Genomic DNA, 22683 nt, shown 5'->3' on the forward strand with positions numbered 1-22683 from the left:
ATTTTTCGTAACGTGAAGCGAAAAAGGTTCGAAAAACTTTCCGCATAATGAATTTTTCGTGTACCGACGCTTTCGTATCTCGAGGTACTACGGTACCGCGTGGATTCACTGTACGATACGTGCAAAACTAAAGGATTACAGAACAGCGGCTACCAACCATCTGGGAAGTCTGGATGGCACAGCTGCAGGTCCTTGCAGGTGCGGGCAGGGTTGGCCTGAGTGCCCAGTGGGTGTTTCATCTGCTCGATCTCCAGTTTGAGTGAGTTGAGCGAGCCGAAGATCTCCTCCATGCCGTCATCGTAGTCCTTGTAGTTGGCGTCGACCGGCTCGTCATCCATCATCTGGCTGGCGTCGATGTTCCTGCGCGTGCGGCCCTTGGTAGGGGCCTGGAGAGGGAGTGGGTGGATGACGTCGCCTGGGGGACCCTGTTACGGTGACAGGAAAGAGTTGTTTGAGATACCATCAGACTAATTTACATCTAGCTGGTAAAAAAGTCTTTACTTACTGGAGGGCCTGGAAGTCCCGGTGTACCGGTCTCTCCCTTTGGTCCAGTTTGACCCTAACAAAGAGCAGTTAAAGAAACCCTCAATTATACACCGTCTAAAAGTTATTTGACCGTGCCTTGTTCCTCAGAAAACTTACAGATGAGCCTTTAGCACCTTTGGGACCGGGAGGACCCTACGGACGGAAAGTTGAGAGTTGGAAATTTGTCAAATGAGACTACAGTAAGAACAATCTAGATTCTTACAGGTAATCCAGGCGGGCCGAGTGGGCCAAGTGGACCAGAAGGACCAGCAATACCCTAAAGAAAGACAAAGGAGTCAGAACAGAATGATTTGTTGAGTTTGTTTGCTAATTCCTAGCCAAAGTTCTTGCCGATCAATGGGCCGTAAATCCCTCAACATCAGCCTTTTTGTTACTCACATTATCTCCTTTCGGACCGGCAGTTCCAGCTGGGCCAGGCAGACCTCTGTCGCCCTTTTCTCCTTGCTCGCCCGGTGGTCCGATAAGACCAATAAGACCCGGATGGCCCTGAGGAAAGAGCACACATCTTATCAATAACACTAGCAGAGATCTTAGCGCCTTCATACATCTAACTGGCAGCCGGTGCTCTAATGGTTTGATGGCTGCGGGCAACAGAGCTGATCAATCGGCCAGGAAATGAGTCCATTAGTCTTTGCTGCTGCAATTTCTGGCCTCACCTTCTCTCCCTTGATACCGGAGTCTCCTTTCAAACCAGGTAAGCCTGGAGGACCCTGTGATTTTAAAGAATGTAATTAGTAGTCTGCTCATATACACAATAAGACTATCACAGAAAAAGCAAACTCACCATTGGCCCGGGAGGTCCGTCTGGGCCAGGAGCACCGGGTAGACCTTGCTCTCCCTGGACACAAATAACAAGCAGTGATGTCGGGCTCCTATGGAACTAGAATTGACATTTTATGCGATAATAAAACTTACAACGGGGCCAGGGATTCCCCTCAAGCCTTCAGAACCAGGTTTGCCAGGCGATCCCTGAGGTCCAACAGGACCGGTCTTTCCTTGAGGACCTTCCAAGCCTGGTTCTCCCTTTAAAAAAAGGACACAAAATAACACATGTTAGCTTCAGCTCATGTTTTTGTTTTGCTGTTCTTTATTTGCAAACACTTAAAAAATAAAATTCTACATTTTAGTGCTTTCATCTTTTACCTTGGCACCCTTCTCCCCTTGTCTTCCCTCGGGTCCTCTAACACCAGCTGGTCCCTAAATGGGAAAACAAGGCATGATTATCGACTCGGAATATGAGAGTCAGTGGAACAAGGCCATGATAAGAGTGTACTCACTCTCTTTCCTGGTGGTCCAGAGGGACCAGACTCTCCTGTAGGTCCAGGGGAACCCTAAATGGAAATGTTATAACATGAAATATGAAACTTGCAATGTGCTAAAAAGATATGAGCAGGCAACCATAGTGCACTCACAGCCTGGCCGGCCTCTCCGTCATCTCCCTTGTCACCAGGTGGGCCATCCAAGCCCTGAAAAAGACGACCACAACCCCACATTTTATTCAAAATAAGTACGATTTGCTCAGTCATAGGTAAGACGGCGAACGTACAGCAGGACCCGGCTCTCCAGGAGGACCTGGATCTCCAGGGAAGCCGCTTGGACCCTGAAATTGGACACAGTCGCGTTAAAGCCCATTTCCATACAAACTGCGAGTCCAAAGATGAGACAACGTGATCACTCACAGGGCTGCCTTTAGGACCGTCATCTCCAGGGGGACCCTTGGGTCCTGGTGGTCCAGCAGCACCAGCTGGGCCTGCCTCTCCCTTCTCCCCTCGCTCTCCCCTCGGTCCCTGAAATGATGAAAACACAGTTGGATATTCCTTGCAACAAAAATGGAATAGAGATGATCCAAGAAAGTTGCTCTGATAAAACATTTAGATAACTGGAAAATGCAATTTCTGGAGAAACTGCAGTGGTAGCTTTGTTGCTGTGTTTGGTATATTGGGTCACTTCTTATCGATTTTGAGCCATTTTGGAGTCACTTCTTGTTGATAGCGTGTCACTGCCTGTTCATTTTAGGGCATTTTGGGTTCACTTTCTTCATATTGTGTGACTTCCTGTTGATATGGGGGCAATTGAGGTCACTTGCTATTGATATCGGGGTCACTTCCTGTTTATTTGGGGGCATGTCAGGGTGTTTCTGATTATTAACAGATCAGTTCCTGTTAATCACAGGTCACTTCCTGTCAATGGAATGGTGAAAAGGGCCAGTGGAAATGAATGGGAAATTTTGTTTATTACAAAAGAATGGCAAAGTTTTTGGCAAATTTTGGCAGAACCGTACATTATTGCTGAAGGAAATATAATAGCCTAGTGCGCCTCAATATTCAGATTTTTTTAAATGTGTTTTGGACGAAAACTATAGGACAAGGGTGTCCAAACTATTCGCTATTGGGCCGCAGTACCTCGGTGAAGTTAGCCCCCACCTGATGCAAATTTATCAATCAATGATGTCATTCGTTTGTACTGAATTTTTTTTTATTTATGCTGCTATTGTTTTATAGGTAGGTTGAGATTAATTTTGAGTGATGACGTCGATCGCAGCACCTCTGCCGCGGCTTACCAAGCATACCAACGGTCTCAATAACGGGTGCTCCAACAAGTAGCACAAAATGGCACCCCTTCGGATCCATTTTCCAATAAATGGGGGCCTTGAGATATTAATTTCGAGTGACGATGTCACTCGTAGCTTTTCCGTATCCAACTCCCGCGGTTCACAGAGAGGTGTAGCGCAAATATTACACAAACGAACACCACTCCTTTGGGTCAATTTTGCAGTAAATGGTGGGCTGTGAGTCACGTCATCACTTGAAATTAACATCTCAAGCCCCCCATTTACTGCAAAATGGACCCAAAGGGGTGGTGTTCGTTTGTGTAACATTTGCGCTAGTTGTTGGGACACCTCTCTGTTATTGAGAGAGTTTGTATGCTCCATCAGCCTTACCTCTCGAAATTAATATCTCAATATCTATAAAACGATAGCAGCACAAACGAACAAACGAAATTTCGGGTCCATTTAGCAATAAATAGGGGGGCTGCGTGACGTCATCACTTGAAATCAATACCTTAAAAAACGATAGCTGCACAAACGAAAATTTTTACAGCACGAACGATTGACACCATTTTTAATCAAAATAGGCGGCTGGTTGACCTCAGATTTTCCGATAAATGAATTGTTAATATTTCAAAAACAATAGCAGCACAAACAAAAAAATTTGCACAAATGAATGACATGATTTTATATAAATTTGCGTCTGATAAGGTGTCAACTTTACAGAGGTAGCTGCAGTCGGTGCTGGATTTCATTCCAACAAAACAAGACATTTTTTCATCAATCTGTTGTCTTACAAGTGTAATCAGTTTATTGCAGTCAGGTAGTGCTTGTTTTAACATGGACATCATCAGTTAAACCGTCTCTGCTCGTTCGGTAGGAACAAAAAGCAGGACCTAAGGTGGCCCTTGGGGACCGCTTTGGACACCCCTGCTGTAGCGTTTTGAAATTCCACTTTTTTACCACCATAAAAAACACATTTTGGGGCGAAGAGTCAATTTTTGGATGGTGTCAGTAGGTCAAATGATGTAGGCTGGGCGTCGTGCCAAAGAGACCCAATTGAGAATTTCTTTTTTTTTTTTTTTTATGGATGGGAGCTTTTGCATTACATGCATAGCTACCGTCAATGATTTTGGTGAAAAGCTACTCACTGGTGGACCACCGTCTCCCTGAAGACCTGGCTCTCCTGTCTCACCAGCGTCACCCTGGACAGAGAGTAAGCAGAAAGGGTGTGAGACATTTCAAGATATGTCGACAATGGCATTTAAGAAAAAATCCCTGTGACATTAAATTAATCGGCAAGGGGTTTTCTGGTGAAATTAATAATGCCAACCCTTGCGATACGACCCACTGGCTGGCCGCACAATGACGCCAATCTCCATTTTTATGACTAAAGACCCGATCTTTTCGCTTTAGATCCCCTCCGGGCCCGACCCCTTCTCATCTGCTGACAACAGCCCAAGTGCCAGCGTGACTGACAGCTACTCAGCAGCGTTATTATGCTGACGTTCCGCCTCGTAAAAGTGCCATTTCGGCGGAAGTGTCATTAGCCCAAAGAGAGATGTGATTGCGTGATGTTGTCATTTCGCTGGGGAGAAGATCAAGCTATCACAAGCCTGTAAGAGATGGCATTTTTCTGTGTATTAATGGCACCGGCAATTTTGCATGACAAATTCCATATTCCCTTTGAAAGTCTACTTTTGGGAGGTTGCCGTTCTGTGTAAGCTCCTCCAATATGGAATGGAGTAATAAATTAGGGCTGACACATTTTTTGTCACTGGAGGTCTTAAAGCCTTGTTTTCAGAAAATCTCAAACTAGGAACAAGCTTTGTCACGTTGTCTGTAACATTTTTTTTCTCCCAATGATTCTTTTCTATTAAAAGGTCACCAATGTAGAAGGATGGGTGAAGGCGATCTTCCACCTGTGACAATAAAAATAAAAAATTGTACTAGGCTACCGTATTTTCCGTACTTAAGGTGCACCTAAAAGCCTTACATTTTCTCAAAAACCGACAGTCCGCTTTATAATCCGGTGCGCCTTATATATGAATCATTTTGAGCTGCATTAGGTGTCACAGCAACTCATCTAACGGACGCATAACGTAACCCCAGCCTCTACTGTAGCGTCTATTCTATGCACCTTATATTGCGGTGCGCCTTATAGGCAGGGGTGAAAGTGGCTAGAATTTCTTGCCGGAACTCCCCGACGTCAAGGTCGCCATGGAGCCAGAAATTTTATTTATTTTTCATTCAAAATTGTATTTTTTTCAATGATTTGCAAAATAAAAGCAATAACTCCAACCTCCATCTCCTAATTTTTATTTTCCCTCATTTCCTCACATACTAGATGCCAAATCTCAATTTTAACTACCGTAATTTTCGGACTATAAGCCGCTACTTTTTTCCCTCTTTTAAAAAAATTAAAAAATTTTTTTTTTTTTTAAACCTGTCCTGTTCAGCTGTTTGACACAGAGAATAGAAGTCTAAGTGCCCGGATTCTGAACAGTTTTAATGTTTCACATGGAGAGTCTGACATACTCCCATTGTGATCATTCAAAATACCTTTTTATTATGACAAAGCAGCGAACAGGAAGGGATTATGGGGGGACAGAAGAAAAGAAATACAAGAGAAGAAAGAAAAGAAACACATACACAAACAACAACAAGAAATACATTGAACATCTAAACTAGTTACTAATATGCTGGTGCTATCGTCAGCGAGATGTATTTCCGGTTTACACCATGTGGGGGCCAATTGGCCAGTGAAAGAGGAGAATGGGGGTGGGGGTGTCTATAAGACTATAAGCTAAGTGATTGAAAGGGGTAGAGTGTACACAAATCAGTTCTGTGATCTAGAACCCAGTAATCGTGTGAATCTCTTAAGAGTGTAAGCCCGTTGGCGACCAACCCTACGCCGCCGCATCGCCAATCCCGGCACCGGAACCCCCAACCCGAGCATGCCCTACCACATCCAGCAGCACGCACGCCCCACCGGGCGCGCGACAGCCACGTAGACGGGTGGAGAAACCACGCGGGCGCCAACCCAGGGCCACGGCCCCCACCCAGCCAGCCCGGGGAGGGAGGGCGGGCGGGGGGGTGGGGGGGGCATGCGCAGCCCATCCCTCCTCCCGCCGCCCAGCAAAGGAGCCACCGTCCCCCCCCCGGGACCCAGGGTGGTCCCCCGGGCCACCCGCGCGCCCATCAACCGGCCTTCAGGGATGGCAGGAGGGGACGCATCACCAACCCCACGCCTACACCCACCCCCACCCGCCCACCCGGGCCACGAGCCACAGCCACAGCCCCCCAACCGGCACGGCACGCCACGGGACCCCCAGCGGCCCACCAAGCCCCAGGCAAGGCAAGGTCCCCCGCCAGTGCAGGCGACACCCCGCTGATACACCGGCGCCCAGCCAGCGACCCGCGACAGAGCGCAGGTCGCTTTTTCTCTCATTTTGAATCCTGCGGTTTATAGTCCAGTGCGGCTTATTTGGTGATTTATTTGGGTTAATAGGTAACACTTTATTTGACAGCGGCGTCATAAGACTGCCATAAGACCGTCATAATTATGACATGACACTATCATGGGCATTAATGAATGCTTATGACAGATTTCATTTAGTATCATGCGGCAAATTATGTCACTAAGTCACTATGTCACTATGTCACACCATTTATTTCCAGCTCGGATCTTTTGCATCCATTCATAAGTGATATAATTTGCCGGCTGGCACAAAATGACATCTGTCATAGGTATGATGATGGTCTTATAACAGTCTTATGGCACCACTGTCAAATACAGTGCTACTATATACCATAACTAGCAATTAATGAAACAACCGGAGCAGTAACTGAAGAAATAATTATCAAAGAACATGAATTTTGATTGTTATTTACATCTGTAGCGCTGCAATGCATGATGGGAGGCATGCTGGATGAAGCGAGAACAGTGAAGGCCAAATGAAGCTTCTTGAAGCAATGAAGCTTTGCAGACAATTGTTTCAAAGCTTCATGGTGGTTCATTTGGTCTTATGACAGTCTTATGATGTTGCTGTCAAATTAAGTGTTGCTGGTTTATATCTTTTGGTGTAACTATCCCATACTACAGTGAGGACAGCTGCGGCTTACGTCCAGTGCGGCTTATCTATGAACAAACGTAGTTTTCGTGTCAAATTTGGTGGGTGGCGACTTATAGTCAGGTGTACCTTATAGTCCAGAAATTACGGGTTAAGAACATAGAATATATATTCAAATAAAGTTAATGTAAACATTTCCTTTTTTTTTTTTTTTAAATAATAAAGATATATATACAGTACTGTGCAAAAGTTTTAGGCAGGATACCTGCCTAAAACTTTTGCACAGTACTGTATATTTTATATTATGTATATACAGGATATACTGTATGTATATATTTTCCCCAAACAGAAGCTTCCATGATCCTAATAAATTAAAAAAAAAAAAAAAAAAATACAGTACTGTGCAAAAGTTTTAGGCAGGTATCCTGCCTCAGACTTTTGCACAGTACTGTACATATATATATATATATATATATATATATATATACAGTGGGGAGAACAAATATTTGATACACTGCCAATGGGAAAACCCATTAGCAGTGTATGAAATACTTGTTCTCCTCACTGTAAGTCCAAAGTGCACATTGACAGCTAAGATGTTCGGAACCTCCCCATAATAGCAAATAAGACTAAATATGATAAATAAGCCTCCTCAACTCTTTTGTTGCTCTTAAAGATTTGATCCATTTTATGTTGCATTGCCCTTTTTTTGTTGCATCAACTCAACAAGCAATTTTTTTTGCTGTTCCAGAAAACATGAACCAATCAGAGCTAACCATCTCTTCTGATCACATGTCAGTATGTCAGCAAATTGAACGGATAAATGAGACCAGGCGTTTTGCCTTGAAACGGATTACGCTACACAAGCACTTTATCATGCTTGTTGTTAACACTTGTGTATGTAAATCTAATGTTGGTAGATTATTTTCTTCTTGGAGCTGAAATGAATGGGGGGCAGTTTAGCATTTTTTTTTTTTTTTTTTTTTTTACATAGCGTTTTGACAGTCGCTGTCATATTTTCAGAATCAAAGCACCCTTGTTCTCCCCACTGTATTTGATATACAGCCGCAGAAAAGCATGATGGCTCTGGAAACACACGTGATTATCGGACACAATCCTGTTAAAAAAAGGCCCAGATGGAGCAGCGCCTCAGATATGTTTGTAACTGCTCGGGTGAATATTGTTTTAAAGATGTTGATGTTTAATTTTATCAGTCGTTTGAATGTTTCGAACAGTGTGATTGCCTTGGGCCTGACTAATATTTCATTCAGTGACACACGCTGCCTGTCACGGTTCTGGAAGCACTGTTATAGTTGCCTTCGTTCGTTTCGTATATTCGTCTATTTCTGTCATGACTCTCCTTGTCAAGACAGAAAACATATACAACTCATAAAAAAAAAGAACAGCAAAACAAATTAATCAACATTGCCACATTAACTACATGCTTGAAAAGGAGCGGGAAGAAGAAAACGTATTTAATCCCACCCGTATCAAAGCCTTTTAAAAGTGAGACGCTAGGAGACCCAGTGCTGTTTAATTGTAGTTTTCTTTCTCGTATTATTGTTCTAATCTTTTTCTTGTATTGTATCATTGTAATCTGGACCTTGAGACTGTTAATCTATTTAGCTAGCTGTCATGTGGCCAAGTCAAATACTGTCCGATACTCCAACAATAGGCCGTATCAGATCGGGACATCACCACAACACATACTCAGTGAATACTGCACATACCTGGGCTGGTAGTAAATGAGTTCATCAAGTGTAATTGATTACAAAGCCACGGACATCAACACCCTTTCAACTGGGATCGCTGGCACTTATTGATCATGTTTCATGAACGATCGCTGCTAGCTAGCCCTTGTAGTCAAAACGGATTGGACATCTATCAACGTCAGTTGGTCTCTGTTAGACATGTGCCAATTACGAGTTTCAAGGTATACGGTGGTGTAAACCGCAAAACTTTCGTCATAGCATCCCTAAAGTATTAGCTATTTTTTATGTTCCAAAAATGCATGGAGAAACCCCTCGCTTGCAGCTGCAAGGCTCGACCCTCCCCCGCCAGTTGTTGCTCAGTGTCAGTGAGTCAGGTGTGCTACACAATGGCTGGAGGAGGTGAAATTCCTGAACTTTATCCCCCATTAAAGAAAACGAAATTGCTGGTATGGGAATACTTCGACTACAGAAAAGTTACATACAGCTGCGACTTAGAGGAGTAGGGTCAACAGACATGTAAAACATGTTTGCGGAGGCTGGCTGTCGAGGAGGCAATACCTCCAATATGATTTTGCATTTATACAAAATTAAAGGTTCGTAAACACTGTCATGAACGTTTCCCACCAGCTACGAGAGTTAACTCTAGCATGTTTAGTGTGTCTAGCTGTGGTAAAACCTGCAGTGTTTTTTTCTCTCTGGCAACTGTCTGTTTTGAAAAAGAGAGAGTGAAAATAATAATTGGGAAAATACCGTATTGGCCCGAACATAAGACGGTATTTTTTGTATTGAAATAAGACTGAAAAAGTGGGAGTCGTCTTATATTCGGGGTCTAGACATTATACCCATTCACGACGCTAGATGGCACCAGATATCATTGAAGTGATGTTCTGTCATGACAGATCTCAGCTACTCTCAAGTTCAACCAGTTTGCATTATTATATTGCAATCTTTTTCCTTATTCAGATTTGTTTCAAGACTACAGTTACAGTTAGACCTCACTTTGATGGTTAATGCAGTTATTGCAACTTTGTTGTTTTATCACAATAGATTGGTTTATTTATATTTCACAAACCAGAAGCCATTCATTTACGAATAAGATTGCACTTTAGTTTACATATTTTAAACATATTTTTATTAGATTTGAATGAGGCAAAGTAACATGCTTTTTCTCTGAAATATATTGTTATAATCATTTGTTTCAGATGTATTGTAATTATTTTCTGTATAAAAATTAATTTGGTGTTCAAAAAGTCTTTTTTCAAACTTGAGTCTTGAAAAAGAGGGGGTCGTTTTATAATCAGGGCCGTCTTATATTCGGGCCAATACGGTAATTGAATTATTTTTGTTCTGATGGTAATGTTGAGCTGTGGCTGTGGGTTTAGGCTCACTTAAAGGACTGCATTTATTTTAATTTTATTTGGTATATTTCAGGTAATTTTTGTTATTTTTAAAATTTATTCAAACTATTTTGGCTTAAGGTTACCATACGGTCAGAAATCATACCGGCAAATGCTTGGTCTCTGTCTTATGCTTCCCTCAACCCCCAAAAGTCTTTGTATTTTTTTTGGTCTTGACTCTCTAAAGTCTTAATCTTGGCATTGTCTCTGTGATTTCTGGTTGAGGTCAAATACTGGTCCAGTCTTGGATGTGGTCTTGAGCGAAACACTAGTAGATAGTAGTCATGAAACCCTTTCATACAGCATGAACAATTTTGAAAATCTCATATTTCAATTTTATCTTTTTTTTCTGCTTCTCTAGCAGAAGCGCCACATTCTGGCATTATTTACCAAATACTGACTTATGACGTTAATGAACGCATTAGTCACTCGACAGATGCGAGCTGTTTGTTGTACCGACAGACCGGCCATGCAAATTATTTGCACACAACAAAGTCTCCCCTCAAATCAAATCAACTCGAGGGACGCTAGCGCTCGCCTGTTTGCAATTCTCACACTCGTCTGGGGAAGGAAAAGAAGGGCGAAGCAGCGAAAGTGTCATTTGCCACAATCAGTCTCTGCAAACGGAGCTCAATTCCGGGACAGCCAATCGCGGCAGGGTACAAACTTGTCAACTTCCCGAGAGAGAAAACAGCTTTCGGAGATGAACAAAAGTGCAAATACGCTGAAGAAATAAAAGCCTATTTCGTGAGAAGACTTACTTTCTCACCGACAGCACCGGGGTTTCCAATACCACCAGGAGGTCCCTGAGGTCCATCGGCACCAGGTGGTCCAGAGGGGCCTCTTGGTCCAGGCGGGCCAGGTGGACCCTTAGGAAAAATGGGTACGACAATGTGAAAAACGGCAACATTAAATCTTAGTGAAGTATGGCGGCTTATCGTGATCGCACCATCTGACCAACGTCGCCTGTTTCGCCTTTCTCACCGGGCGGACCGGGCAAACCCTGCAGAAAACGACAAGTTCATCAATCTGTCAAATTGGCACCAGTCAGTAAAATTAGAAAAAATTAGAATTTTTCTTACCTGCAGCCCAACTGGGCCTGGAGGTCCAGGGAAGCCTCTGGATCCTTCATCTCCCTTCTGGCCAAACAGACCTTGCTGACCTCTGGGACCAGGCTCGCCATCTGCTCCCTGCACAGCCGGAGAAAATAGAGATGTTAACAGTTGCCAATTTAATACAGACCGGTACGTTGAATTCATATACTCACTGCAGGACCGGGAGCTCCGACAGGACCTTGAGGTCCAGTGGGGCCGGGTGGACCCTGTCAATTTGAAGGCAAATGTCACGTAATGATAACAGATGATTACGTACGAAGTAAAGGAGCAGATGAACTCACGTGTTCGCCTTTGTCACCTTTGCTTCCTTTCTGGCCGGGTTCTCCAAGTTCTCCCTGGGGAACGAACCGTAAAAATTACTTCAAATATTTTTTACAATCAAGTGAACATAAGTACTGGTGAATATTCAGACTGAAAAATCAGCTCTTTCATTGTTTTATTCATCATTTTCTTTTTCAGTTACGCGATGTAGACAAAAGAATAATCTAATATTTTTTAAAATTTTAATTAATTTATTTATTTTTGGGTACAGAACGGAATTTTTGGTGTATGTTAAGTACGCCAACAGCAGCACTGTTTCACTGAATCCCGGCCTACTCTCAACTTGTCTAAAACACATTTCTAACCCACTTAAGACTTACTACTAACAGTGAACTATTACATTTGCAGTTTTTACGTTTCAGGTGCTAATTTGGTAGGCCAAACACTCGTTGCTTTATGTTCGTGCTCGTACAAGGATGTTCGACATGCACATGCTTAATTCAGGCTGTAGTAACACTTTAAGCCGGAGGTTGCAGTTGCCAGTAAAAAAAGTGACAAACTCCATATAGCACCTTCAAGTTTTGTATTGTTACTTTTAAATGATACGTTTAAAGAATTTGCAATAAAACATTGGTACAAAGTAATTAAACTGTAAAATGCTAATTTTTGTTAGCGTGTCAATATTGTCTTCCATTGTATATTAGCATTAAGCCTGAACGATATATCGTCTAAACATCGCCATCGCGATGTCCCATCGCAAGGACGTGCGATAGTTTTTTTTTTTTTTCAATCCACAAACCTTTGTTCTGCTTAATTCGCATGCACAGCCTCCCTCGCTACTTCGCGGCTTTTCACTTATCGTGGCGGGTTCTGGTCCCTATTAACCACGAAAAACGATTGAATACTGTACAATGTGGTCATGGTGAGTCATCCAAAGTCTTTCCAAACAGCTATTCAAGTCATCTAGAGAAAATTTCTTTAAAAAAATATATATATACTGTATATATATATATATATATATATATATATATATATTTTTTTTTAATATCGCAATATATCGCAAACCCCCCAAAAATTGCAGCAATAGTTTTTTCCAATATCGTTCAGGCCTAATTAGCATTAAGCTTACAAGTTTTTGGGAAGAAAGGCTTCCATTTGGTATTTTAAGATACAGTATGTGTCATTTTCTGTGTATCTTTAGTTTTACAGTACCTCAACTGGAGTGTAATAAACAGCTTGAAAACCATTTGTCAAAGTAGCTGCATTTCCGTCATGTTTGACTACTTAAATATGTCACGGCTGATCGCCAAAATCGACCTAAAGATGTTTTTTATCTCTGATTCTTGATCATAACATCGCCCGGACCTGACACATAGTTGAAAGTCTTTGTTTTAAACAGACAAAATAACCTATCATACCTTGTCTCCGTCCTCTCCCGGTGGTCCAGGGGGTCCCCCAGGTCCTGGCAGACCCACTGGTCCCTGAATACCATCTCTTCCCGCTGGGCCTTGAGGTCCTTTCTCTCCCTGAGATGAATTTCAGACAAGTCTTCAAGACTCAAGAAATAGCGGTATGAACCTTACCTGGCTTGCTCTTTTTAAAAAATATAAATGGCCTGTAAAAGCTAGCTTCAGATGATTGTTCCCTTACCGGTCCGCCTTTCTCTCCTGCGGGGCCCGGGGGTCCCTGGGGGCCAGGGCGTCCGGGCAAACCTGTGGGTCCAGCAGGGCCAGCGGGCCCACGTTCGCCTGGAGAACCCTGTCATACAAAGTATCAAAGTCAAATTCCGTTTTTGACCGTGTCCAGTGCCTGGTCTTTATGCATGGAAACAAAATGCTAAAAATATCCTGTTATACAATTAGCACCAGGACTTCATTTTGTTATTTAAAAGAAACTATGAATAATGCAATAAAATAACCCTTATACATTTAACTGCCTTAATACAAAGTGTTGCTTGTAAGGTCTGTTCTTGGTAAGTGTCAAGGATTTTTTAAACAATAAAAGTATAGCACAGATGTTACTGATTCTGAATCGAAATGAAGCAGTTATTAAGTCATGCGTGGTGGTACGTACAGCTGGGCCAGGTGGGCCGTTCGGACCCTCATTGCCTTTCAAACCGTGAGCCCCCTGCAAACACAAACCAAGGTTTCACAACAAAGCACAGTCCTTTAGCTTATGACTTCACAATGTTTGTTTCTGGTTCGATATGAAAGTAGGAGCAGGTTACATAACGAGCAAGACTTTGTGCACTGAGTTCTAAACAAACAAGGCAGGACCGCGTCGTCGTGCCCACGCAAGGTCTCGCCGGCGGGCTTTCGATAGCCTACGAACGTTATGCAATTACACTGCGAAAGAAGATGATACTGACCACGGGGCCGGGCAGGCCTCGTTCTCCTGGGAAGCCTCGTGGGCCGGGTGGGCCGTCCTTACCGGCGGGGCCAGAGGGTCCTGGGTCGCCCTGCGGGGGAGAAGACACGATACAATAAATGCGGAAAATGGGGATGAATTGTACAAGAAAATTAACAGTAAAATCAATTATTTTCAAATGTAAGAGTTGAAAATAACGAAGTAATATTTTGAGGCTAGCAATATTTTACCTTTTAGCTTTTCATGTTTTTCTACTTCACTGCACGTATAGGGGTAAAATTGCATACGATCGCATTGACATTATCTTAGGGCTGTCAATCAATTAAAATTTTTAATCGAGTTAATCACAGCTTGAAAATAATGGTAATTCATTGCAATCAAGTTAATCACAGCTTAAAAATAATTGTAATTAATTGCAATTCAAACCATCTCTATAATATGCCATATTTTTCTGTAAATTATTGTTGGAATGGAAAGATAAGACACAAGACGGACATAAACATTCAACATACTGTAGATAGGTACTGTATTTGTTTATCATAACAATAAATCCACAAGATGGCGTTAACATTTTTAAAATTCTTTCTGTTAAAGGGATCCTCGGATAGAAAGACTTGTAGTTCTTAAAAGATACAGTGGGGAGAACAAGTATTTGATACACTGCCAAGCCCATGGGAAAACCCACTGGCATACTTGTTCTCCCCACTGTAAATGTTAGTATAAGTTATAGTAATTTTATATTAAAATCCCTCTTAACGTTTTTGTTTTAATAAAATTTGAAACATTTTCAATCAAAAAATAAACTAGTAGCTTGCCATTGTTGACGTCGCCAAGCGGTGACGTCACACGGGCTCCCTGCCGTTCTTCCACAGTGTCTTTAACTACGTAAGGTAGTGATTGAAATACACCACAAGGTGTCAATGGCGAGTTTGAAATTACTTAAAAATCAAGCCAATTAGTATGTTTTGTCCCTCGACTGACGCCGTAGTTCCCTGTTTACTGGTCCATCCATGTCATTTGAGTGCTGACTTCAATGTACGAGACCTCTGATAGCTTGTATATTATGACTAAATATTGCCATCCAGTGTATTTGTTGAGCTAAATGAAATGTTTGAATAGAGTTTGACCAAAGTCTTAAGTTTTATGTGTATTTTGCATAGCTATTTTGAGTGGGAATGCCAGTTCTCTTTGCATTGAGCGCTTTTCTTTTTATGAACATTATTATTTTTTTGAGAGAAAGGAATATTATTTTTGTCTTGGTTTCACTAAATAATACTTATGTTTGTTGTGAAGGAGTTGCCGAAGCTTACGCCAATAAACGGCGCGATCCAACGAACGCCTGTGTCCACTCGCCTTTCTTAGCCTCTTAACAGCTCTCAATGTGCAAAAATCGGCGTCATTGTAATCTGTTTGAAGCAATGCATGAGCGGGTCATTCCGCGCATGCGTTAAATATTTTAACATGATTAAACCAAAAAAATTAATTACCGCCCGTTAACGCAATAAATTTGAAAGGACTACATCATCTACAATTTCAAGGGCGACTATTATTATTATTATTATTGTTATAATTATTATTGTTATAATAACATCGGCAAGGAAATGGCCAGCTTTGTCAATTTTTTAATCATTTATTACAGAACTTGTGCAACACAACATGGCTACTGTCCGCCGTCGCCAACAACACAACATGAAAAGAAAAAGTAAAAATTCCCACTTTTCCGCACCTCTCTTTCTCTCGTCAGTCCCAGGGTGCGTTCAGGAACAAGATGCAAAACACTACCGCCACATTAGATCCCGATTTGTTACATTATTATTATTATATTTTTATAACTCCAATTTGTATTTATAACTTACTTGTTTTTCTATGTGTAATTGCTATTTATAATTATACATGCAGTATTTATGAAGGAAAAGACTTAACTTTTGCAGTATATTATTTTTGGTTCAAAATTGACTAGATTTTAAGTTTGTGTATGTAAAAAGTACCATTGACTTTTGCATCGCCATATTTAAAAGCGTGAACACAATATGACGGTTAACCCTTACAAGGCTGAAAAATAACTAATTAGCAAGTTTGAAAATAATTAAGACGGTCATTTCCACTAACAACCCAGGCTGACCTTAATGATATACAAAGAGTGTCTCTGAGTTTCGATGCATGAATTCAACATACATCCTTGACACCAATTTCTATTCACGTGAGGCCATTTTGTTGCATTTTAGGATGTATAGCAAGAGCACAACTGTGAAAAGGGGAATTTTTCAAGATTCGGGACTTACTTTAGCGCCTTCCTTTCCGGCAGCTCCTGGGAGACCTTGCTCTCCGGGTGGACCTGGGGGTCCAGGATGCCCACGATCTCCCATTGGTCCGGTCTCGCCGGTTGGTCCCTGCAAAATCACGGCCACAAGGGATAGTTGACTTCTTATCACTTTTTACGACAACTGAATTCTTATCCACTCTTAAAGTTGCTATATGGAGTTTGTCACTTTTTTTTTTAACTCGCGACCGCCACCTCTGGCCTATAGCGTAACTGCAACCTCGTGCATGGCGCACATGCTGGTCGCCCATCAAATCAGCACCAGAAACATTAAAAAAACGGCAAACGTGTTTACCGTTAGTAGCGAGTCTTAAGTGGGTATGAAAAGTGTTTTTGCCAAGCAGAGACTAGGAGGAGGCTTAGAAAAACATCACTGCTGCCGCAGGGTTGCATGTGAACGTGTACAGACACGTATGGAGTAGAAAAGTATTTTAAATTAACTCTAAAAATTCCATATAGTACCTTTTAAGGTTCCATTGTCTAAAGATTAAACACTCACCTGAGGTCCGACAACACCGGGAGGGCCAGGAGGACCAGTCTTTCCTTGGAAACCCTGCATGATGCGAGAAAAACAGAATAGTGTGAGTTGTCAATTAAGTGACATTTTTTCTTCTTGTCTTTTTAAAGGAAGACCACTCACAGTCTCTCCTCTCTGTCCTGGGTGTCCGGGAAGTCCCTCTTTACCGGCAGGCCCAGGTGGCCCTTTTGGTCCCGGGAATCCCGTTGGTCCCTGAGGTCCTGGTAGACCCTGACACACAATCCACAGTACTTATTTAATAAAGTCATTAAAGACATCGTAACGGAGATTGGAAGTCACGTACCCTCTCGCCAGGGGGTCCCGGTGGTCCGTCAGTCCCTGAGTTGCCCTGCAGAAAACGATAAACTGTGAGTTGAAATTTCCATTTATGAGTATCATAAAAATCATTTCAATGTGTGTGATAAAAGAAGTCCATTCAAGCGTGAATTTGACATTTCAAATGAAAGGTTAGACGCACTTTTGGTCCAGCTTTTCCAGTGGGTCCCCTTGGTCCTCTCTCTCCTCGAGGGCCCTGAGGATAACAGGGAATGGTTATATTTCATGGCAAGACCACCAGAGAGTTGAATTTCAGCAGGTGCCAAGATGGCCATCTGTCAGCGTCACGACTCTGCTGACTAAGGCACGTACCGTTGGTCCTCGCTGGCCACGCGGTCCAGGCTTTCCCGCCGTTCCCTGCGGACGCGAAAGGAAGTCAGCCAGGAGTTAAAATCACTTTTTTCTGGTTGGGAAGAAATTTAGGACAAGAAATCTAATAAGAATTGACATACCCGAGTTCCTTTCTCTCCGTTAGCACCAGGGAAGCCTTGGAAACCTTGAGATCCCTACGAGGGAAAAAAAATCATATTTATTCTCACTCAATATGAAGGGGGTAAAAAGTGTCCACAACTACTTTAATCCTTTGAGGGACAGTGGTCACTACAGTGGACTGCTATTCAAAAGTTAACACTTAACATTTTAACCTTTTATACTCGCGAGAGTGACTATTTTGTCATTGAAAAATCTTTCAATATTTCATTCATTCTTTGAGCCACTTATCATCATGAGGGTTGCGGGGGTGCTGAAGCCTTTCCCAGGTAACTACGGGCAGTAGGCGGGGTTCATCCTGAATTGGTTGTGAGCCAATTGCAGGGCATAAGCATTAGTTTTTATTATTATTTATTGTTGTATTTTTTCATATGCTATTTATAGAATTATAAACAAAACTAAAGCTAGAGCTAAATTAATTAAATTAACTGAAATGCACTCTGGATCCAACCAACGTGTTTTTCAGACCATAAGTCGCACCCAAGTATAAGTCGCACCAGCCATAAAATGCCCAACGAAAAGGAAAAAAACATATATAAGTCGCACCTGAGTATAAGTCATTTTTGGGGAAAATTTACTTGATAAAATCCAAAAGATAGAAAGGCAATTTGGAACAAAAATACAATAGAGAACAACATGCTGAATAAGTGAACAGTATGATAATGTTATGTACATGATGCATGAACAACAAAATGCGAACGAGGCCAGTATGTTAACGTAACATAGCTATTAAAAGTTGTTCAGATAACTATAGCAAAAAGAACATGCTAACAAGTTTACCAAACCATCAGTGTCACTCCAAAACACCACAATAACATGTGAAATGATATAATGATCTGTTAACAATTTCACACATAAGTCGCTCCCGAGTATAAGTCGCAACCCCAGCCAAACTATGAAAAAAAACAGCGACTTATAGTCCGAAAAATACGGTAACACTAAAGCAGTTTTTTTTCCCATAGTATAACTCATTGCATGCCTTTGACGGCAATAGACATCCAGTTCATTTAGGCTGGGTTTACTGGGCGTGAATGCTCATCTTTCAGTGCCATCGACGGCGATAGACGTCCAATCTTTTGAATGCTCATTCGCCTTCCAAGTCAAAATGAACTGGACGTCTAGCGCCGTCAATGGCGGCCAGTGCGTCAAATGAGTGTCCTTTAAGGGTTTAAAAAAGAAAAGACAATTCGTGCAAGGAAGGGTTAAACACCCAGCCATAAGGCATATTTAGGAAATTATAAAAACATTTATAAAGTTAAAATAAATACAAATAATAATAAAAATAAAATAATCGGAAACCTTGAACAAAAAATTAATGACGATCGTTAATAAACGGCTTCCTTGACATTAAATGACTTCTTTTTGGTTTTGATTTTTTACTTTTTTGTCCTCAAAGTGACAATCTACTGATTGGATAAGTTTCCCCAAATGTTACCTTTGGTCCTTGTCTTCCTGGGTATCCGGGCAAACCGGGCACTCCGAGTTTACCCTGTGATAGAAAAGATAAACACACATGGTCGATGCTCCATTCGCTTCTAGCGACATGGCCGCTTCTTACCTTCTCGCCATTTGGGCCGAGAGGACCGGCGTCTCCTGGGAGACCTGAACGACCTTTAGGCCCCTCGGGACCGTCTTCTCCTCTGGGCCCTGCCGGGCCAAGCTCACCCTGAGTGGAGAAGGCACAAACCAGTCTTATTATTAACACTACAAAGGTTAGGAAAATCAAAAGTGTAAATTTTTAATTTTAGTAGCTTAATTGGCTGGATTGGACATCAACTACCGTCGATGGCCAATTTGTTAAGCGAGTTTCTGTCTGTACTTCCGTATCGATCGGCTTGTTGTCTTTTAGGCTTTGGAGGAGACTCTCCGGGGTTTTCAGGGGCTTAAAGCGTCATTGATTTCTTTTGTAGTTCAGTTGGGCGAATGCCGTGGCGTATTAAAGTGAAGATTGAGGCCAAAACTTGCGATGTAGCGGCAGACGTAAGCTACTTCTAGCTGCAACTCAGGTTAAAAGGTTAAAAGTATGACTCAACTCGAAGGATACTGCTCACCGCTAAAGACTAAGGCTCACAGATAAGTTGACTCAAGGTTTAATTATGGGCCTTATGGGTAAAAGGTATGACTCAACCAAATGGGCTACAATTCAAGGGCAAATGTCTAGAAGTCAACGTTATCTCTCACGGTTAAAGGCTGCGACCCAATACTTATGAATGAAGGACTTAGTGCGCCTAGTTAAAGACTAGGACTCAGTTATGTAAAATGTAAAGGGTACAACTGATGGTGAAATTCGATTACTGAAGGTTACTACTCCAAGTTACTCGCCAAGAGTTATCCAATATCATCAAAGCATTTGAAATATTTTCAGGAAACATCGGCATCTGTGTTGTATCAATACGTATGTTGGCCTATAAGTTAATGTACAAGGCTGAAACCTTTGTATATGGCGGAAAACACAGACAAGACTGAAAAAGCAGTTTCTGCTGTTGCACTCTTTAAAAGAAACGGCTGTATTTTAAGCCTAAACAACTGTTGTGTTTGATAGAACAATATGTCTATATGCTGCCATAGCAGATTCATGGCGCATTAAGCCTCCAAACTATTTTTAATTTGCCCGTTATACCCTGGAAAGCCCCTTTTACAGATATCGCGCAACCGTTTTTGTGTTAACCCAGCCATGAAAACAAGGTAAGTAATTATATTTATTATTCAAAATTTCTGTCATTTTTAGCTTAGAATCATTGATTTCTAATATTTTGTTTATTAAAAAAAAAAAAAACGACTTTAAAAAATTATTCACTAGCATATGTTAAACTAAACGGCTATCTACCTCATAACTATCGCTAAATTGTATTTTTTTTTTTGTTACTGTCGTATTTTTCCCGATATGATAGACGATAAATAATCAATCCAAACAAAGAAAAATTGAAGGAAAAAAAAGGGTTTAAAAGGGTAAATATATGAAAAAGAAAATCTCAACCACTCCTTGATGTCTGCGTTTTCTGCATCGCGACCCTTGTTATATTACCATGTTTCACCCATAAAATCCCCCCAAAAACCCGGCTGTGGCCATTCACAGCTGTGTCTTGACACTCTGTGATACATGCTACATGGAGTTTTGGGATTCAAAACAAGGTAAGTACGCGATGATATTTCGTTGAAGTCATTGCGTCTGTAATTTTGCTCTCGCGGGCTCTCACCTCCAGATAGGGTTTTGCTGTTTCATTAATTTTTTTTTTTTTTTTTTTTTTTTTTTTAAATACCCTCCTGTCCAAAATTTTTCTTCCCCTAGAAAATTGAGATTTTAAGTTTTCCAATGATGTATCACACATGCATATGTGGACAATTTTAAAATGTTGCCAAATTGGGGGTCTCAGAGCGGAACTTCAAGTCACCTGAGTGTTTTCCACCATATGATCTGGTCACGTCTTAGTACAGCAGCTATGCTTCATATGAACTCTAGATGTCTCCAAACTAAGATGCTTGGGATTTGTTGACTGAGGCAAAGACCATTATCATTCATAGTGCACAAATAAAAGGAACCATAAATGAAAAATAATGAATTCTAAACTCATCACATCACATATAACTACTGCGTTACCAGAAAGAAATAGTCTCTAAGAAAAGTAAAAAAGCATGTCATTTATAATTAAAAAGCTGTGCAAAAGTCGAAAAGCAAAATGCATCCTGGGAATTGGCACTCATTGGCATTGTTTGGACCTATGTTTGGTCCTATCATTGCCTGCCTGGAAGCACTGTGTGAGCTATATGTGATATGGCAGTGCCTTATTGACACTTTGCACTTGCCAGATTTATCTCAGATAGAAGATAATGAAAAAAAACTGATGTTTCCACTATTTTGAGTTGAATAATGAATGTAGTGGTGCAATATTGGCTCTTTTTCCATAATTTCAGTTGAAGGTGTCTTATTTTTCACAGAATGTTTATTTGGAAAACCTTGAAGTTGTTACATTTATCATTATTAAAGCTAGAGGGGCATCACAATATATTACCATAATATGGTAAGTCCACGACCACATTTATCCATCTTATTTTTAGAGTTGGTTGGACAACATCGGGATATCGGTTAAAATTTGTTATCGGACTCTCGCCAAGACTCAATGTTGAGCATTTGGACAGGAGGTTAAGACTCTGCTCAGACTCAAAGTTAAATAGCTTCGAGTCTACAACTCATGGTAAAAGGCTTTAAACGATCCAGGTCACAACTTAAAAGCCGTGACAAAAATCTACGACTTAAAGTTTTGACTTAAATTGAAAATACTACAACTTGCAGATAAAGTTGTTGAGATTGCTGATCATGCCTGGCGACTGGAGCGGTACCTTATGTTTGTTTATTATCCACAATCCCACAGCGATTCCAGAGTACCGAAACAATTTTACTTTTGGCTTTCAAAGTAGAAAAACAAAAGAGGAAAACTCACCCTGTCACCCTTGATACCCATATCCCCCTTGAAGCCCGGGAAGCCGTCTTCTCCCTGGCAACAAAAGCGAGGCGAGGCTCAATTTAAATGGAAATTCTTCAAATGACATCCGAGGACGACAGACAACGCAAGATGAATAATCATCCGACTCATTCTTTCTCTTACCTTCTCTCCCTTGGTTCCTTTCAGGCCGCGGACGCCGTCTGCTCCCTGAGACGCAACAATGTACAAAGGTGAATATGCAGCTCCCAAGTTCACTTACAAAGAACATTTTTGTAATGTTACAGTATTGTTGTCCTCCAAAGAACTTGACTTCTCACCTAACATTGTATTATAAAAATGTTATTGTTAAAATAATAACTAGAAAATGCAATTTCTGGAGGAATTGCAAGGATAGCTTTGCCATTGGTATATAGGGTCACCTATTGATTTGGGGGCATTTCAGGTTCACTTCCTCTTCATATTACATCATTTCCTGTTGATATGCGGGGAGTTCGGGGTCTTGTCCTTTAATTCTGGGGCATTTTGGGTTCACTTCCTGTTGATTTTGAGGCATTCCAGGG

General features: G+C 41.5%; 1 protein-coding gene across 3 annotated transcripts in view; it reads right to left on the reverse strand.

The window, feature by feature from the left end:
- col5a1 (procollagen, type V, alpha 1) overlaps positions 1 to 22683 on the reverse strand; it is a 127290-nt gene that overhangs the window by 13738 nt on the left and 90869 nt on the right. For all 3 annotated transcript variants that reach the window (XM_057818117.1, XM_057818116.1, XM_057818118.1), the window contains exons 29-62: positions 22286 to 22330; positions 22121 to 22174; positions 19240 to 19347; positions 19117 to 19170; positions 17645 to 17698; positions 17505 to 17549; positions 17335 to 17388; positions 17161 to 17205; positions 16980 to 17087; positions 16839 to 16892; positions 16302 to 16409; positions 14021 to 14110; positions 13726 to 13779; positions 13303 to 13410; positions 13071 to 13178; positions 11673 to 11726; positions 11544 to 11597; positions 11359 to 11466; positions 11226 to 11279; positions 11038 to 11145; positions 4246 to 4299; positions 2226 to 2333; positions 2093 to 2146; positions 1959 to 2012; positions 1824 to 1877; positions 1690 to 1743; positions 1462 to 1569; positions 1331 to 1384; positions 1203 to 1256; positions 925 to 1032; positions 749 to 802; positions 643 to 678; positions 506 to 559; positions 158 to 425 (exon numbers count right to left, since the gene is read on the reverse strand). In XM_057818117.1, coding sequence (XP_057674100.1) covers positions 158 to 425; positions 506 to 559; positions 643 to 678; positions 749 to 802; positions 925 to 1032; positions 1203 to 1256; positions 1331 to 1384; positions 1462 to 1569; positions 1690 to 1743; positions 1824 to 1877; positions 1959 to 2012; positions 2093 to 2146; positions 2226 to 2333; positions 4246 to 4299; positions 11038 to 11145; positions 11226 to 11279; positions 11359 to 11466; positions 11544 to 11597; positions 11673 to 11726; positions 13071 to 13178; positions 13303 to 13410; positions 13726 to 13779; positions 14021 to 14110; positions 16302 to 16409; positions 16839 to 16892; positions 16980 to 17087; positions 17161 to 17205; positions 17335 to 17388; positions 17505 to 17549; positions 17645 to 17698; positions 19117 to 19170; positions 19240 to 19347; positions 22121 to 22174; positions 22286 to 22330 — 2581 coding nt within the window. The remainder of the gene's footprint in view (positions 1 to 157; positions 426 to 505; positions 560 to 642; positions 679 to 748; positions 803 to 924; positions 1033 to 1202; positions 1257 to 1330; positions 1385 to 1461; positions 1570 to 1689; positions 1744 to 1823; positions 1878 to 1958; positions 2013 to 2092; positions 2147 to 2225; positions 2334 to 4245; positions 4300 to 11037; positions 11146 to 11225; positions 11280 to 11358; positions 11467 to 11543; positions 11598 to 11672; positions 11727 to 13070; positions 13179 to 13302; positions 13411 to 13725; positions 13780 to 14020; positions 14111 to 16301; positions 16410 to 16838; positions 16893 to 16979; positions 17088 to 17160; positions 17206 to 17334; positions 17389 to 17504; positions 17550 to 17644; positions 17699 to 19116; positions 19171 to 19239; positions 19348 to 22120; positions 22175 to 22285; positions 22331 to 22683) is intronic.

Source organism: Corythoichthys intestinalis, chromosome 17, assembly GCF_030265065.1.
Source record: "Corythoichthys intestinalis isolate RoL2023-P3 chromosome 17, ASM3026506v1, whole genome shotgun sequence".
NCBI lineage: Eukaryota > Metazoa > Chordata > Actinopteri > Syngnathiformes > Syngnathidae > Corythoichthys > Corythoichthys intestinalis.